Below are 20,357 nucleotides of genomic sequence, written 5' to 3' on the forward strand. Positions count from 1 at the left end.
CTAACCTTGCCGGAAATGGTCCGTGGGGCTATCGTGAATGAGTAGTATAGTTTATGCTACGGACAGGACCACTTACAAGTGTAGAAAAGGCGAGGCTATTTGATTGAACAATCAGATTTGCTTATACTTAAAACAAAGCCAAGAGAGGCCTATACCCCAATTTTTCAGGTGTGATATGCTCTGATTTTTAAGAAATTCTGAATTTCTAGTGTAGAAAGGCGAGGGCTCAACAGATAGATTTACCCATACTTAAGACAATGCCAAGAGGGGCCTATACCCCAATTCTTCCAGTGTGATATGCTCTTAATTTTAAGAATTTTGAATTCTAGTGTAGAAAGGGTGAAAGCCTCTCAGACAGATTTGCTTATACTTAAAATTATGCCAAGTTCCCATATGATCTTATTGCTTATAGTGTGTTTTTCTGTCAAAATCCCAGGAATTGAATTTTAGTGCCATGTATATTAATATAAAGCTTATAGTCACTGGGTTCTGAGGCCCAGTGGAGTGTGGTGCATAGCCCCATGGTTTTTATTGCCTTGCAATCAGGAGGCCTCTGGGTTTGAGTCCTGATAAAATGTGAAGCCTCTCCTGATGGCAAAATGTTAATATTGTTGCTTTGTAAGCAAAAGGCTCGGGTTTGAGTCCTGATAAAATGTAAAGCCTCTCCTGATGGCAAAATGTTAATATTGTTGTCTTGTAAACAAGGGGCTTTGGGTTCGAGTCCTGATAGATTGAAATATATACAACTGCCCACACATAAGATATTCACTGCTAGCTGATAATACAGTTGAGGTTTGTGTGTTGTACAACAGGATAATAGAACAAATATCTTCTAGAACTGCTCCGTGACTCTCTCATTTCTTACATCATAAACATATGATTTTTCTCCTATGAGAATAACGCTACAAATGGTGTCTTCGGGTAAAGCCTCGTGGAATTCACAGATAATTTTAATGTTTGTCCTGTCATTTACCACAACCTGTTTTCTTTTTGAAGTGTTAATTACAAACATGGGTCTCCGTGCTTTGAATTCATCTGGTGCGTAATACAGGTCAGTACTGCCTGTAGTGACGCGCTTGAAAGCCGAAAATGCCTCATATAATTTAAGAAAATCATCCTTGGACATGTCTAAATTATAATTTTCTCTAGGAAATACCTCATTTCTGCCATTTTTAAGATATATGTTCTTGATGTTGCAGTTATCAAATCTACTTGAATTTTTTTCCTGATTATTGTGTCTTCCAGTCTGAAACAGTACCACTACAAAATCAGGCATGTCAAATTGTATGCTGGAGAATGAATTTGTAGCATCAAATTCATAATAAGTACCAGCGGCAGGCTTCTGTACGCATTGATATGTGTAAAATTGCAGAGGAATCTGTGGATTTTTTATTATATCTGCTTTGTATTTAAGAGCGTAACTGGCTTCATATTCAACAACTGGGATTCTTAGCTCCATAGTCTGAATAATGCACTTGCCCTCATCAGGTAAGGTATTAGGCAGAGCTTCTCCTGTAGAGTTTAATGTGCTGTACCTCATCAATGCATTATTATCATTTGCAGCTCTTCTAAATGTAATTCTTAACCCACCCTTCCACATAATATCTTTGTAATCCGAGAAGAATCCTGGCAACAGGCGCATGGGAAACAGCACTGTGTGGCTCTTGGTTAATATTTTCTCACCAGCTTCAAATCCACCTATTTGGTAGTATGAAGCTTCGGTTTTGGATAATTTTAGAGTAGCCAAAGCTGTGGAGGTAATGCCGGGATAATCTATTCTGTTTATAACAACACCATGCTTTCTGATCTCAATTTCAGAGAACAGATGCGGTACAAAATTATCAACCAATCTTATATTTGAATTTGCCGGATAATCTGTTCCATCGAGCTTTACAACATCAAATTTGATGTATAGATCTGCTCTGTGGGGGTGTATAAATCCGTCCCCTACATCAAGATCAACCTCTATTTCTGTGTTGGGTTGATTTAAATTTGCAAATGTCCTCCTGTTTGGAGGGAATGATTGTAGCTCATAACTCTCAATATTTTCCATTGTATGTATTTTTATTTAAATGTTAATCTCTATGATTGCAGTTGTTGTGGCTCCAGCAAAATCAACTAATTCTTCTTTTTCATTAGTGACCATCAATTCAATGTAATCTATTCTGTTGTGGCACACAGGAAAATATAATGTTGGGGATGGATTGTAGATGATGGGCTCCATAAATTCAGAATTAGGTTTGAATGTTGCAATGATGCCGGTTTGTTTGTGAGTGCCTATGCCATCTGATTTGGTGATCATACCCTCGGCCACATTACAGTGAATATTCAGAGTCTCTATGGCTAAGAATTTAGGTATATTCATAGCAGTGTGTTTGATGGCCGCTTCAAGTTTTGTGTTGTTCTCAAAGCCTAACAGCTCTCCTATAGTTCCCAGATGCACTGTTTCTGTAGCAGATACAATCTCTACTCTGTGAGTGACAGAATTTTGACTTAACACTACACCTCTGGGTAATTGAGCATTTAGAGTGGACAGATTATATTGCCCTGGAGTGATGACAATTTTTTGATCCCCTACTGCAATTTTGTTGTTGTGGTGTGTAATATTAGGTATCAAGTACATGCCATAAAATGCTCTGAGAGCTATTGCTTTGGGATACACTATGTCATCATGCAATTTGAGTTTCAATATTGAATTTTGGCTGGTGAGATGGAATACCCCCATGATGTTTTAAATACCACAAGGCCTTTTGAAAATTTTCAATTGATGGTTTATTTATTTGAGACATATATCTAAGAACTGATAAACACAAATGTCCGCAATTAACATCTTTGAAATTTTGAACACGGGCATTATTGTAATAAAGATTAGCTGAATTTAGATATTTTATTAAATTTTCAGGTGGAACACCTCCAAATGAATCAAACACAAATGCCTCATTTTTTAAATATTTAAGATAACAGATCCAGTGAGTGCCCTGATTTTTGTACTCATCCAAATTAACAATGCCACACTCTTTGTTGAGTGGTTGTTCCGGTAAAGAATCAGACATGTACACACCCCTAAAATGTTTGATGCCCAGTGGCTTGATCAAAGCTTCAATATCTTGGTTTGTAAGCGGCTCTTGTTTTTTTTAAACTTATTCATGGCTCTCTTAACACCTTTGCCTTTTTTCTCCATGGCCAGGTTATGGCGCCTCTGCTCATCTAATTCTGCCCTATTTTTCTTGGCATCTATTACTGTTTTTGCTATGGCGGCTGATCCCCCGGCCAAGCTCCCCACAGCCCCGAGAGCTGCTAAGATGGCAGGGATGGTAAATATGAATCCCCCTGTATGTGATTTTTTCCTGGATTGCTGTAATTTTTTTAATTGGGGGGTACTAAGCAACAATTTCATACCATGCCCCTTTGCAATACAAGAGCTTTTTTTCTTGCGCTGCTTTTTGGTCAAGAGACTGTCAATAGTTTTAAGAGATTTGAGACCTGCATAAGGTATTTGATACATAACACCCTTGGCCTTCATTGTAGGTTTATTATATACATATTCACAACCCCCACCCCAGTTTTTGTTTGGTGCTCATAGCTATGGTGGTTCCCAATGCTGATATTCTCTCACTCAAAGATGCATCTTTGCTTACAAATCTACCAAATGCAGCCTCTTCTAATTTCTTGTCTGCAACATGTCTCTTGTCAAGATCAGAATGTGTGTTGTATGCTATGTCATGGTCTCTACAAGCAGCATCTAGGGGATTTACACCAGGATCACCTCTGTTTAATCTATGATCCAGTTTTGTACCGGGACCACAATACTGATAACCTGGAATGTGTAGTTCAAATGGCAGCTTGTTTATAATGTCATTAACCAAGCCCCGACCCTCAGAGACATTCCAAAATTTGGGGGGTAGAGTATTAATAATTTTTATGAGATATCCAATGCCCTTAGTGTCATTCACTATAAAATTAGATAATTTTGTGCTTATCATGTCCATAATTCCAACCTTTTCATTGTAAAAATTGTGGTTCCCAGCATTTTCTTCCCCAGCTATGACCAGCAACCTATCTACAAGTTTCCTGACATCATCAACCCATACAAATTCTTTGGGCAGGGTGTTGTATTGTTTGATTCCACTACCTGTCTTGATCTGTGACCATATGGGCTTGATTAAATTGTTGTATTTTGCTCCACTGCTAGACTTGACTCTTTTTTGTGTGGGATCATTGTTCTGGTATAGAGCATCTGATTTTATTAATATTTCTTTGTAATCCTCATAATCTTGATCTGTATAGCTGCCAGGCCTTTTCCTAGTTATCAGTTCCCACAACCCAGGTGTGCCGGTGTACTTCACAAAAGCACCTTTTTCTCCGAGACGAGATTCTGAATAAACAATTATATCATCTCCCATAAATGTTACTCTGAAATTGCCAATTCTATGAATGATGCTGCCATCAAGCTCTGTGTCAGCATATAAGCCAAAAACCTCATCTTTATTGTCTTTAGGTGTGGTTAAATATTTTTGAGCAAGAAGACCCAATTCAATAGGATCCTGACTAGCTTCAATTCTTCTAGGAGCAACAGGACTAGGTGTATGAATACTGGAAAGTGGGGTGAATGGATAATCTAATATGTTCCTAGCAGCTACAGGCACAAGCTCTGTGATCAAATCTTGATTTTGCTCTGTAACAGTTTTGATATTCTTACCTAAATTATTAATAGCATCAATTACAGGCTGTTCTGTTTGTTTGTGTTTTTCATAAATTCCTCGGTTCTCTGATTTCCATCCCTTAAATCTTTTTACAAGATAATCTCTTAACTTAAGATCATCAATGATTGGCCTTTTCATGGTTATTTATATATGTTTCAACGTCTAGAAAATCGTTGATTTTATTTCTATATTTGCCACTACTGGGTGTTCTTGTCATATCAATAGTGACAAACCCATAACTGTCCTGGTTCCAGCACCTGCTGCAAAACTTGGAAAAATCATTGTAGCTCAAGTCCCCACCTACATATTCATCATGTATGTGTTTGAGGTTGGTATGATCCTGATGAAACACACATATAAAATTGCTGTTGTCTCGGATCAGCTGCTTCGGTATTTTAGAAAAAGTCTGTGCCAGGTAGAAGCAATCAATGTTTTTGTGCCGCCCCTGTGTAAAGAAATTTCTAACCTTGTTTTGATTATCCAGTATAACGTCATCAAACACAACAACAGAATTATCGAGACATTCATCAAGTGGCTTAACATCTGATTCAAAAGTGGCAATATCCAATCCATCATATAGCTTCATCAGCTGCTGATATTTTAATTGTTCCAAGCTCTTAGAGAAGACATACAAGTGCCTGTTTTTCCAGTCTAACCAGTTGGGTGCCAATAAAAAATTATCAACTACTAGTGTAGTTTTACCACAAGCAGATGGCCCAACAATAAGACATCTAATATTATCAGGCAGCAGGTCGCCATTTCTCTTATTCTGCTGTTCAGGCTCTGGCAGCCTTTTTATAACATCCCAGGTGCTCATATTATCACTTTGTCTGCATCAATCCAGCTGTTTTCCGGATGACCCAGCCATTTGACAAGTAACTTGTTGCCCTTCCTGCGGATGATTTTTTCTATGAGATATGTGTCAGGCTGTTTAGTTTTGCTGAGTTCTTGTTCATAGAACCTGCCTTTGAGAATTTCTCCTCGGTGATCTTTTATTATATATGTGTTAAGGGTCCCAGGTTTAACTTGAACCACTGTAAATAATTCCGTGCTCCAGTTTCTTGTAAAGCCTCTTTTGAATAAGTGCTTATATTTGCTGATTCTTACTTGATCACCCACCCTGAATTTGGCCTTTCTTGTTGTTGGCTGGTATCTAGGATAATAAACAGTGCTGATCAATTTTTGCTCATCAGATGAAGTTACTTCGGAGGGTTTCATGTTGATTGTAGAATGGACCGAGTTGTTATATTTATGTAGAAGTTCTGGAAGAATATTAATCCATTTATAATTACCTTGGAGGGTAAATTGTTTATACATAAGATTTTTTAAGGTTCTGTTGAATCTCTCTACAATTGAGGCCTTGAGATCACTGTAACTCGAGTAATGTTTTATTGCCTGGCTTTTAATAAATTGTTGAAACACTGAATTATAAAATTCTTTGCCATTATCTGTTTGCAAATAGCGCGGTGATCTTCCTGAATGATTGATGATTGTTCTGAAGGCCTCTGTAACACATTTTCCAGTCTTGGATTTGAGTGGCAGAGCCCAGGCAAATTTTGAAAATGTGTCTATCACAGTGAGTAGATACTTGTAGCCCTTGTTGATTTTGTCTAAGTTTTTCAACTGTCCAGTTGCCATTTCAATCAAGTCGCTCTGCCATAAATCATCTATGCCCTTTGTGACTACTGGGAGTCTCTTATAATTATGTCGGGCTTGTCTGTGTAATTCATCAACAATAATTTGTCTAGACATGGTATGAAAACAAGAATATTGCAACTATAGGGTGTTCAGCAGCTGAGACTGCAGGATTTTCTAAATATAATTTGTCCCCTATTTGTATTTTAAATTCCAGAGATCCATCATCTTCAGTATAGGCTGTTTCTAATGTATTGGGGTCTGTAAAATCCTCTAACTCTACACTGGTGATTTTCACTTTGTTCTCAGCATTTGTTATTGATAAGGTGGGGTAGTGGTGTGCCTGTGGCTGATGCCAATATTTGATCTTGATTGGTCTCAGTGTGCCCCCAACAAAAAACTGGTAATAAAATTGTGCAGGGGACAGCATATATATTTTGCCACCTGGTGTAAATGGTGAATCATATTCTTTGTTGGGGACGCTGTACAATTCAAGAATTACTGTATGTTTTGGATTCTCGATTATGCCTGTTATTTCCTTTTCTGCTGTAAGCAATCTGCTTGTTACAGATTCAAGATGCTCATTGATGGTCCTAACAACATCATCGTGGCCTGGCTTGATTTTTATGTCCACGATAAGTTTCTTGTATTGTTGCACAATCTCTTGAAGCTGGGTGGCAAAAACAGACAGAGCATTTGCTTGATTGGATTCCATGGTCCCTAGCTGTTGCTTGATATTAGCTACAATTTGTTGCAAATTTTCAACAACTGCCAATTTTGAATTTTGAGCAGTAAGATCATGGACCTGTCTTCTGATATCCTCAAACAGGGCATGCAGTTCATTGATATGTTGATTAGTTGGTAGAGTGGCCACTGTCTGAGTGAGATGTTTGATCTCTGTCTGGATATTCTTGATATCTTCTGATTTCAATATCCGATTCACTGCTCTCTTAATATTTTTAAGTTCCTGTGATGTGGGAAGATTTGATACTGTATTTTGCAAAGATTCAAGTGCCAATTTTACATTATTTAATTCAGAAGCATCAGCCACATTTTGCATAGCATTTTGGAGCAGGGCTATATCTGCCTGAGAGGGTGTGGATTGTTGTAAAATTTCAAGCTTTGTTTGGATATCATCTATCAAGTGATGAAAATGAGATAGCTCAGATTCAGTGTTGAGGTTTTCAAGTTTTGTGATTTGTTGCTGGACACTGACAAGTGTGTCTACAATACCGGGCAGGCGAGTTTCTTGTACATTTGCCAAATCACTTTGCACTGCTGCTATTGTACCTTCAAGATGAGTTATGGTACTTTGAATTTTTCCAAAATCTTCATATGTTTCAAGTTGCAGCTTAATATTTGCTACACTCCGAGTTATTGCATTCAAAGCATCAGAAGATGGCAAGTTGTTCATAAAATTTTCAAGTGTCTCAATTTTTTCTTTAACCTCGGCTATGGCATTGTGCAGAGGATCCAGATTAGGTATCTGGAGTGACTGAATCTGTTCTTTGAGAGTGGAAATCACTAGATCAAAATCTTCTTGTGATTTTATGCTTTTGACAATTGTTTGGAGCTGTGTCTGGACATTATTTATCTGCTCTTCCAATTGTTGTTTCAATTGCTCGGAGTTGGTGGCCTGGGTCTTAAATTTGGCTTGAAGAGCTGCTACAGCTTCTTCTAAACTTTGAAAATTATCTAATGTTGCCAGATCAGTATATTTCTGAAGCAGCACTTTGAGTTCAGAATCAATTTTAAGAAGAGGGTCCATGCATTGTGATTGTAAATTTGTAATTTCTAATTGAAGACTGGCATTCAGTGTGGTTTGTAAAGCTTGTAAATCACTTCTTAATTTCTTGACTCTGACATCAAGCATCAAAATCTCATCACTGTGATCTTCATGTCTTGTATGGCCAAATATATCGTTAGGCATTTTCTTTTACTGGTTATTTATTATAGAGTATCTGATTCTTAATTCTATAAAAAAGGGTATGAGCTTGTCATAGGATCCAGGGACCTCAATATATAAGCAGTCACCAGCAGAAACAGTATATACAGTGCCAGAAATCATGTTTGAGTGTTTAATTCTGTAAATATTTCTCCCTACTGAAATCTTGACATCACCCTCAGGGGTTGTAATAAATTGCAATTGCCCACCTACAGGTAATTGGTAATGATTTAAATTATTGTTAAATATGTACAATATTTTACCTGTTTCTTCATCATTATCTGTAAGTATGCTGTTCAGATGAATAATTAACAAGCCACTCAGTTTAGATATTACAGATTGTAAATCAGGAGAGGGTTGTGGTGTGGGCAGGTCCATAATAGCTTGTTTCTTGAACCCAAATAAGTTCATAGGCATGTTTATTTATTTCAAATCATGCTCTGTAATTGGGCATTGTTTCCCACTTTTCAAATCACAATGCCCCCATGGTAAAGTATGTATGTCACATGATAAAATGCATCTCTTATCATCATGTTGGTCCAGAGCCACTTTTGTTACAATATTTGAAGTCAATAAGTGATTCTCACTCTGAATTCTATTTTCTGATGTTCTAATTGAATTCTGTGATTTGATGCAATTTTTATAATCTTCAAATACAAGCTCTTTTTCCACAGTAACTCTGCCAATGCCCTTGGCTTTTTTGACAACAGCACTACATGTTTTAAAACTGTACATCTTGGCACTTAACCCAGCAAATTCCACAATAACATCACCAAGTGTCTCATCTTTTAACTTGCCAGGCACCTTTTTGTTGTGGGGTTGAATTCTTGTATGTTCACTGGTATCAAAGTATTGAAACAATTCAGGCTGTGACATATCTTGATAAACATCTTCTGTTTGAATTTCAAGAATAAAACTATCCGTATCCATGTACAATAATTTTACACGATCACCATAAAAAGGTTTCAGCACATCATAATACAATGTTAACATATGTAATTTGGACAATTCCAATATTGCAGCCCCTTCATAAATAGGTTTATCAAACTTGATCTTTGTTTTCATCATGTTGAAGAGTGCCATGTCCTCATCATAAATTCTTCTGTAATTGAAGTTGGGCTTTGCAACCAATTTTTTGCTCCGGCTGGGGTCAGTAATTATTTTAACATCGGTATGTTTCCTGACATTTTCAATTGTTTTGCCATATACTGAATTCACCATCAATTTAAACAAGCTCTTATCAAATTGGCTCTTTGCAGATGTTCGAAGCTCCGTGTTTGTATCAATGTATGGTTTCAACCATTCTGAGTGCCTGAACCTCAAGACTTTGCCAACTTTGGTTACTTGAACACCATGTTTCATCAGGAACTGGAGGTTTTTGTAATATATGACATAGCCTTGTTTCGGCTCCAGAGTCATCATGAGCTTCCTCTGTTTAGAGCCAGGTGAGCACTGAACCTCGGGAATTGGGGGCAGATCAGAAAATTTATTGTGCAAATGATCAGGAATTATCAGATCAACCTCTAAGAAGAGGCCATGTTCACTGTCATCAAAATCCTGAAGATCCTCAATATTGAAATCTTCAAACCACTCAAGCCCTGCATATGGCAATTTATCCATCATAGCATAACCATACAGGCTGTTGGCATCTACATACAGTATATAATTTGATGGCCGTGCTGGATCATAATCAGGCATATGCTTGTTATTTGCTCTGGCATACCTCTGGGAACATTGCACCATCCCTCCTCTTATGCATTCCTCCATAAACAAATACTTATCTTGATCGTGGATCAGATCCAATTGCATTTTGGTATTCAAAAACATTGCAGCCCATGCTAGACCAGGGGCACTGTAAAAATACACTGGGTCCAGTCCATAATTTTGCATAGAAGATTTTCTGAATGCTTGCAATATATCAGCTAAGAGAGTGACATCAAGTTTCAAATAAGCCATGTGATAATCACCAAATGTCTTGCATTTAAAACTGTTCCACATCAATTTGGCATGGTGATAATCATCATCAGTGATTCCAGATCCTCTGATTTTGCTGTAAAACTCTTCTTGTGGTGGCAGGGAACACTCATCAAATTTAGAAAAACCTGTAACATAGTCATATGGATATACACCCTTCCGCCTAATTAATTTCAGGTCCTGATTTGGAAACAATGCACGTGTGATTTTGAATTGATCATCAGATAATTGATTTGCCAGTGTGGCCAGGCCAGCAGATAAAAATCTGTAAGAATCAAGAAATCTTATGTGAATAGGAACACCATCAACTTTAATTATCTTGCTAATAGATATATATTTTTCATCATTTTCAGCTAAAATATTTAAATTCTGCTTCTCAAACCCCTCGTATCTGATCAGATGATGAAAATCATAATTGGATGCTCCATGGCAAAATATGGGGATAAATCTTGGTCTCTTGATCTTAATATTACAGCTATTACACAGGGCCTGTTTATATCGACCATCTGTATGAGAATGGTGTTTCACCTTGATATTTGTATCTGAAAATTCAGAATCACATACCGGGCATTTTTCTGCATTGTTGAAATCTTCAATCTGTTCCTCTGTTAAAGGCAACATAGGCTTTGATTTTAATAAGATGTTAGATGCTATGTCACGGCATACATTTTCTATTCTATGTGCAAATATTTTGATGGCATCTGGTCCCATGTATGAATCTTTTTTAGTAACAACACCATCCTGTACAACCACATAACAAAAGCTGGAAGGTTCATGTAGCTGGTATGGTGTACTTGAAGATTCTTCTGGATCTGGGCTACAGAATGCAAAAGGATTGAGGTTCGATTCAGAATCCCAGACAATATATACAGGGTGTTCCAACAAGGCTTCATACTTTTTGAATTCTGCTTTTTCACTTGGATTGGGCATCACCATATGAACAGGTTTATGCTTGCCACAGTATTTCAGATGCTCAATTAACTTATTTTTTGCAATTTCTGCATTACATTCAGGAACCCCCTTCACCATTTTTTGACCATCAAATACAGTCAAACATCTTCTGCACAACTTGAATATTCTATGAGCTTTGTCTAGTTGTGTTCTCACTAAAGCTTCAAGATTATGTATCAGAGTATAATGATATGTACCATCCTTTTCAATTAAGAGCAGATCAATTGGAATAGCAGATTCATCATCAATTGTACTGATTCTGAGAGGATCTATCAAGCAATTGTCACGGCCACTAGAACAAGTAAATACATTAATAGATAATTGTTTGCCATTGATGTGCCTGGCCTTTTTTTCAAATTTATCAATATTCTGAACAGATAGTGGATATTCCAAACCCTCCATTACATCGTCAAAATCATGTTCATGCTGTTTGTAATAAGTTATTCTCTCAGGATGGCTTGAAACTGGATACAAAGCAGCTAATATACACCACAAAAAGCATTTCTGGTCGGCATTTTTTATATTGACCACGGCTCTTTTGTTTTTGATATTGGCAGGTAATGGCAAATATGTAGATCCTTGTAATGGGCTGAATTCAGAAATATGAACATATAACTTGTGTGATGAACCGCATAGGCTCCATCCGGACTCTTTTGCTGCAAATTCAGAGTGTTTGATGTTCAATTGATTTATCAAGTTGTTTATTATTGTATCTGAATTTGAATTTGAATATACAGGTACAGTTTCTGTTACGTGGGGGTGTGTAAATTTTGTACCGTCTGGTTTCTTATATTGTACAAACAATTTGAGGGAGAGCTTATAAGAGCCATTTTGTGCATTAAGAATTGCCTGAAGATTAGGATTTATACTGTTCAAGAAATTCTCAATGCCGCATCTTGGCTCTGATACAAACCGGTAATCCCTAAGTTGGGCATTAAAACTGCTATGTATGGGTGCATAGCGTGGCTGCTTTGCAGGTGAAGCATTAACAGGTGCTTCGTGTTTTCTTTTCAGACCAGAAGTAGATGGCTGCGGGGGCAATGCTGATGACTGTACATAAGAATTACACTTATGCCATTTGTAATATGCCTTGCTTAATATTTTATGGCATCTTGGACATATTTTCTTGGCCTTTCTGCATTTCCTAGAGTTACAAATACGGCAATGCCTAGCCCAATGAGAACTAGATATATTTTTATTACACCGATTGCAATATTTTTGTTTTGGCATTTTTTCTTGTTGTTTATTATATAAGATTTTCTGGGCTTCAATTCCAAACTTTATACTTAATAAAAATATCAGTTGGGTTCAGCAGTTAATGGCTGAGCTGGTGCTTTTATACCCAAACAACAGCAGTAACTAGGTTTTGGTGATAGTTTTGCTGATGTACAACATACAAACCTCAACTGTTTATCAGCTAGCAGTGAATATCTTATGTGTGAGCAGTTGCATATATTTCAATCTTATATCAGGACTCGAACCCAAAGCCTCTGATTACAATGCCACAATATTAACACGTCTCCAAATGGAATATGCCCACATTTTACTGGGTTCTGAGACCCTTATGCAGACAAAATTGGATTTTGAACTGCCGTAATATTTTCTAAGTCTTTGCCTAGGCTCATATTATCAGAATAGAATTGCTTTCAGCACGAGGGGGGTACAGTTCATTGCCACTGTGTGAAAATATGTATCTTTATCTCAATGATCTTTGTTACACTTTTACATGTTGTCTTGCATGACTAGGAATTTGTTACACTTTTTCCCCTGTCGTGCTGAAAGATTAATGCCCCCTTCAGTGAATCATACAGAAAAATCATTAATGTTCCCCTTCTAGCGTGTCTCTTGCGTGCCGGCAAAGCACGCAAACAATTAACTATGCTTACCCGCTCTTCTCCTATTGTATTGAGGAGGTGGTTATAAAACATGAGAAAATAAGAAAATTCAGTTTTTTGTACAATATATTATTGTAAAACACTTTTTACCAGGTTTTCAGATCGGGGAGTTGTATATCAACTATTCTCAAAATCTCACTTGTGGACATATTATTTTGCCACATGTTTTCAATCTTAAATATTTTATCAGGACTCAAACCCGAGCCTTTTGCTTACAAAGCAACAATATTAACATTTTGCCATCAGGAGAGGCTTCACATTTTATCAGGACTCAAACCCAGAGGCCTCCTGATTGCAAGGCAATAAAAACCATGGGGCTATGCACCACACTCCACTGGGCCTCAGAACCCAGTGACTATAAGCTTTATATTAATATACATGGCACTAAAATTCAATTCCTGGGATTTTGACAGAAAAACACACTATAAGCAATAAGATCATATGGGAACTTGGCATAATTTTAAGTATAAGCAAATCTGTCTGAGAGGCTTTCACCCTTTCTACACTAGAATTCAAAATTCTTAAAATTAAGAGCATATCACACTGGAAGAATTGGGGTATAGGCCCCTCTTGGCATTGTCTTAAGTATGGGTAAATCTATCTGTTGAGCCCTCGCCTTTTCTACACTAGAAATTCAGAATTTCTTAAAAATCAGAGCATATCACACCTGAAAAATTGGGGTATAGGCCTCTCTTGGCTTTGTTTTAAGTATAAGCAAATCTGATTGTTCAATCAAATAGCCTCGCCTTTTCTACACTTGTAAGTGGTCCTGTCCGTAGCATAAACTATACTACTTGAATGGTTTTTGGGGGTATCCGTCAATGGTTTGTGATAACATAATGAACATGAAAGTAGGTATCTTTCGGTGAAGAAGGTTGAAACACTGCATACCCAATCCAAATCGACAAAACACAAGCACGACGCGCGATGATCCATGACGAGTGCACGCCATATTGTCTGTTACACAAGCATAACAAGAAAGACAAATAATGACTCGTAATATGAAAAGTTGACACTATTTTATGGAAAAAGGCATAACTAAACCTTAAAGAATCTTCCGCAATTCAGAATAGGTAAGTACCAATGCTAAAATTAAGGAAATAAACGAGTGAGAGGTATTTCGGACCTTATCGGATAAGTACCCTATTTTATGTACCAGGTGGTTATAATTAAAGTGACGGTGTTCAGAGTGGTACAGCACGGGCTGTAATGAGAGTAGCAGTCTGAAACTTCGTAGATATGCTAATGAAGCAATGCGCTCGCGAATTATGCAAAAAAAAAAAAAAAAAAAAAAATAGTTCCAATTCTCGCCACCAGGGTAACAAACGGCTCTGTAAGCAGTCAAAACGTGGAAATTTCCATAACTCTGACGTCAAAGTCGGTGAAATTGCCTAACCATTGTGTGAGCTCCCTGGTTGTTGTTGGTGACGCTTGTTGCTTTTTCCTTTAGTAATGTTCATGTAATTCGAATAGTGAAATTGTAGCGATATTTTATTACAAAGAGTATTGTTTTCTGCGATTTATAGTGTTTTTCCTGTAACTATACCAAGTTTTGACTGCTTACAGCGCCATTTTTTACCCTGGTGGCGAGAATTGGAACTTTTTTTTTTTTTTTTTTTGCATAATTCGCGAGCGCATTGCTTCATTAGCATATCTACGAAGTTTCAGACTGCTACTCTCATTACAGCCCGTGCTATACCACTCTGAACACCGTCACTTTAATTATAACCACCTTGTATAAGTATTGCAATTCGATCTTGGAACCTTTTTTCCGGATCAATTTAAATTCGGTCTAGGAACATTATTTCAAAGAAACAATACGCAACTTGTATCGAATTTAAATTGTGCGAGAAAAAAGATTCCAACCCTGCAGCAGAACCCAATAGAACCCATTAGAATTTATGGGTTCTTTGATCTTTAACAATCCTTCTTGTAACCCCCAACCAACCCCCACAGATACGCCGATGATACTTTGTAGTACCGACATAAAATAAATTATCCTTGTCATGGGTTTGATTGATTGAGTTGATGTTTTAAGTCCACTTTGTGCACAGTAAGGCTAATCGGGACTGGACCTACAGTTTAAAGTGGGATCCGAACCACTATGTATCTCCACCGGGTATCGAACCCCGGCCTTGTCATGGGCTCCGGCTTTAAGGGCAAAGTACTACCCCTCCTCCCTCCCCTATTCCTGAAGAGGAGCAGATTTAGAGGGTGTTCATACAGTAATTGGAGAACTGGGCCTAGTGCTAAGGATCCCGGATTCGATTCAAGATGGAGGTACATAGTGTTTGAGTTTCTATTATAAGTCCACTATATGCACAGATAGGCTAATCGGGACTGGACCTACAGTTTAAAGTGGGACATGTGCCTCCATCGGGTATCGAACCTGGGCCCCCTTGATTACACGACGACGACGTTAACCACTACGCAATTTGGGAGTCCCCAGGAGGCACAGTGGTTCGAATCCTACTTTAACTATAGGTTCAGTCCCGATTAGCCTTAGTGCATAAAGTGGGCTTACTTTCAGTGGAAGAACTGATGAACTGCACACGTCCTCAATGCAAAACGTGTACCACAAATCCACGACCAGTCTCAACACACTTCCTCAAAATTTTCAACACGTTTCCTTGAATTCTCATCGAAACATGAGGGTCGAAAGCATCCGTTTCAGTGGGTACCGCCTACTGGAGATTAATCAGATAGGGGATTTTCAGAGCATACATGAAATTCTCCATGGAAAGTCAATGAGGTTGAGGTCTGTAGACCGAGGTGTCCATTCCAAACGGCTACTTCTCCCACCTGAAATCAGAAAACAACGTCAGAATTTATGGCCACAGTTCACACATGCAAGACGTTGTACGTCAGTTCTGATTGATTGATTTTGTTCATTATACTTCGCTTTTCTTCAAATTTTGGCTAATCGTGAAGGTGAGGATGAGTGAAGATATGATGAAACTGATTTAGGAACACTTGCAAAGAACACCCATGCGCAGACCTGGATTCAAACCTGGCAACCTTGGCGTCGTAGTGCGCTGTGTTAACCACTACACTACGGACGTCGGCCTTACGTCAGTCTTGTCTCAGATATATATTGCAGTTGACGCCACTCTTTATTTCAATTTTTTTTTAAAAAAATGCCTTTGAGACATGCTAGGTAGATACGTATGAACTTATTTGTAGTTACAATAAAATTTAAACTTATACAAGATATTAAAAAGTAATATGAAGTCCAGTGGGAAAACCTGTGAAGTCACATTTCCCTGTTTTTACAAGAAAACGAATTCAAACTGTCAAGAATCTCTATTGTTATGTATACCACTATTAAACTATACAAGTTCTCAGGATTAAACCGATTTTTTTTAACTGTACAGGTACATCATACAAAGTGACATGGACAACAGTAAATCGATAATATTGGATTTGCCACGTTTCCCCTGACTTTTCATATTAAAAAAGTGATTTATTTCTTGCAGGATATCCAGTACGTCGACAGCGACTACATGATTGCGCAGGCAGACTTCTCATTGGACGAAGTGAACTTTGGAGGCCTACCAGAATACGCTACTCAGTCCAAGGAAGAAGGTCTAAGATTCGTTCTCATTGTAGACCCTGGCATCCCGAACAGGACCACTGACTATCCACCAATACAAAACGGACTGGCTGGTGACGTATTCATTCGCTTCCCTGAAGAAGAGGGTGGAGAGATAATGTTTGGAAGGGTGCGTATAAGTTAAAACTGCTTAATTAACGTTTTACTGCAGTATGGTGGTGGCGGATTAACGACAATTCTATCATTACCAAGCGGATAACACGTTTTGTTGTTACATTGATGGGTTAGATGTCTTCATGACTGCCTCTGTGCAGAATCACTTAATATTAGCCTTACACGGAGCCGTAATCTACTTTATAAAAGCCAATTTGAAAAGAACAATTGATTACCAGAGTTCAGCACCAATAAAGCAGATGTTGCATGTTGAAACCATGATCAAGGTTAACCCAAGAGGTAAAAATGTAACATAAAATGACCGTGTTAGGAATGTTTTAATTGATGTCTTTTTTTAGACTTCAAGAGCAGTCACACTCCAAGAGAACCACTTAACTTTAGACTTGAAGGGGGCACACACGAGCGGAATCGGCCAACTTTAGACTTCAACGGAGGGTACACATCGGGAGAGAATAACTTAATTTTAGACTTGGAGGGCACATTTCGAGAGCGAATCACTTAATTTTAGACTTCAAAGGAGGGCACATATCTAGAGAATCACGTAATTTTAGACTTGGAGGGCACACATCGAGGGAGAATCACGTAATTTTAGACTTCATAGGAGGGCACATATCTAGAGAATAACTTAATTTAGATTTCAAAGGAGGGCTCATATCTAGAGAATCACGTAATTTCAGACTTCAATACATGGGGAGAATCACTTAATTTTAGACTTCAAGGGAGGACACGCTCTTAATTTTAGTCCTAAACTGAGCAACATAAATTTGAAATCAATAATTGACTACACTTAATGAACAATATATTGTTAGTTGTAGTCTCAGAGGGTGTTCGTGTAACTTGGACGTGAAGCACGTTTCGATTATTCTTATGCTAAATGATGCCATATCTCAGTGTTTCATGCTTCGGCTGGGTGATCACCCTTTCTACCGCCTAATTCCTCCAGGATATAACCTGTTAATTATGCGTACACAGTGACGTAGCTATGTTAGGGACAATATGGCCATAAAGAGAGCGAGTGCTCATAGTTTCCTATCTAGTGGCCAGTGCTATATATTTCCAAATTCGATTTTTTCTATAGTTGAGCCACACCCATCTACCCCCTCTGCGGTCAGCACTGTCAGTACATTATTGGCCCTGCCCTTGTGGCACAAAAACTCAGATGGTCATATTGTTTTGGAAAACTTTTCTTTGATATATTCTCTTATTTCGACCTACAAAAAAAAAAAAATGAAATTTTCAATATGTTGATTCCATTACTAATTTCTAAGACTATAATCATACGTTATTATTTTAAGTTGTATTTATAATTAGTTTACATTACTTTAAGAAGAAAGGAACGTTTATAACAAGTTAGATTTCTACTAACAGTAAACTAATCTTTTATAACTTATGTTTCTGCTAATAGGTTTGGCCAGAGGAAAATGTGGCTTTCCCCGATTTTTTCAAGACTTCAGCGAGGGAATTTTGGATCAATGAAATCACAAACTTCCAAAATGTGGTTCCATTTTCTGGACTATGGATTGTAAGTATCCAAAGTATTTCTTTTAAATTTAGAGAGCATAAATATCGGTATTACTATCAGGTTGAATATTTCTTTACGATACACATTTTAACATTATAATTATTATAATTTTAAGAACGCCATTTGGACAGTTTTTTTAATAACAAATTAGCTAATATTGTGCAAGAAAAGTGCAATATTAACATTCTATTGTTATTATCACAAACTCAAATATGAAATTGTCTCCCCAACGAAAGTTCCGGTTTCGATTCACTTAATTCTTTTGAGTCTTCATGAATTTCATCTAATTAACTTTTAGAATACGGAAAAACAACATATCTATATAGATTTCAGAAGTAAAAAAAATGTTCCTAAAAGCAACAATGTCTATGATAGACAGAGAATGTAATGGACAGATACTTATAAATATGGAAATAATCAATTACTTTTGCTATCTTTAGAATTACAAATTTATGAATAATATACCCTACACATAATTTGGTTTAGGCATGGTCTTTATTTATTGACTTTGTCCTTGAAATGGACGAAAAATTGTATTTCCTTGTAGTTTTTCATTCTGATCCAAGCTTCTGAGGAAGCTAAGATATATTGTGAACGTTCAGAGAATACAAAAGAACGATACTTTCTGCTTGATAAAATGTTAGCAACTGATGTACAGTCACGGATACTTCTGGGTTGTAATGATCCCATTGGAAAAGCCAATGATTTTGTTACAACCGTCCGTGATTGTACAATAAGTGCAGATTTCAATAAATTAAAGTGCCACTTTCCCTCTATTTCCTTCTAGGACATGAATGAACCTTCCAATTTTGGCACCAACGAGGGAACAATACCAACTGATCTTGTCTGTTCTGTAAATGGCTACGACAATCCACCATACGTACCACGTAAGTTTGTTCTAATAATTTACTTATATACACAATTTTTTTGCCCAGGTACATATCTAATACTACATTCCTACCAAGTGCAGAATACGTGTAATAATAATAATAATAACTGATAATATTATTATTATGGTTATAGCAAATTGGTTAATAATGTAGGTATTTAATTAGTACACTTTCGGTACAAATATCATGAACGAGCTTATATAATTCAAATCTGAATGTGTTTATATGGTTTTAACAGTGACTCTAAAAAATAACAAATCGCTCGCTGTCAAGGTTCATATCTGTGAATACTAATGCTCAACATAACTTTTGGGGTTATTCCAATTAGATGAAATCACTTTACACTTCTCACTAAAGTTCTGTTGTTTCCAGGCGCAGCCGTGGTGGGGACAGTGGGGCAACTGGCCGAGAAAACTCTCTGCATGGTGGCCCAGCAGGGGAATGAAGGGGAGTACCGCCACTACGATGTCCACAGCCTGTACGGCTGGAGCGAATCTGAGCCAACTATGACGTAAGTATAGATGCATTTACATGATAATTAATTACGATATAGATTATCTTCATCAGCAATTCGTTGTAAATATGCGCGTATTTACCTTATACACACACCTTGATTTCTCGCAAATAACACCGAAAAATATTAATTGCTGCAAAAAAAGTGTTTATGTATGTGCACTAATAATTGTTATGAATACATTTTTGGTCCATTCGAAATCGCGACTAACTAACTCTCTAGCCTTCTTAAACCCGAAGGTTTTAGGCTGCAGCAACACAGACCTTCCATCCTCAGTAAGATCTATCTACTCTTACCATCCCTACCGAGGTCCATCTCAACGATATCTCTCAATCTTCGTCTTGGCCTTCCTACAGATCTCTTACCATCAGGCTTCCCAACAAGAATCCTGTAAACTCTTCTTTCCTCTCTCATTCGTGCCACATGGCCTGCCCACCTTAGTCTTCTTGATTTAATTATTCTAATAATATCTGGACATGAAAACAAATTATGTAGTTCTAAATTATGTAACCTTCTCCACTCACCTGTCTCCTCATCCCTTTTAGGTCCAAATACTTTTCTAAGGATTTTATTTTCAAACACTCTTAATTTATGTTCCGCT

The 20,357-nt window shown here is 37.4% G+C and overlaps 1 protein-coding gene across 1 annotated transcript in view; it reads left to right on the forward strand.

The window, feature by feature from the left end:
- The window catches only part of LOC145979395 (sucrase-isomaltase, intestinal-like), a 176,646-nt gene that overhangs the window by 138,742 nt on the left and 17,547 nt on the right, over positions 1–20,357 (forward strand). Inside the window, exons 31-34 of the mRNA XM_083112264.1 lie at positions 16,580–16,825; positions 18,236–18,352; positions 19,140–19,239; positions 19,615–19,753. Of these exons, the coding sequence (XP_082968390.1) occupies positions 16,580–16,825; positions 18,236–18,352; positions 19,140–19,239; positions 19,615–19,753 (602 nt within the window). The remainder of the gene's footprint in view (positions 1–16,579; positions 16,826–18,235; positions 18,353–19,139; positions 19,240–19,614; positions 19,754–20,357) is intronic.

This window comes from Lepisma saccharinum, chromosome 26 (genome assembly GCF_977018435.1).
Source record: "Lepisma saccharinum chromosome 26, izLepSacc3.1, whole genome shotgun sequence".
Taxonomy (NCBI): domain Eukaryota; kingdom Metazoa; phylum Arthropoda; class Insecta; order Zygentoma; family Lepismatidae; genus Lepisma; species Lepisma saccharinum.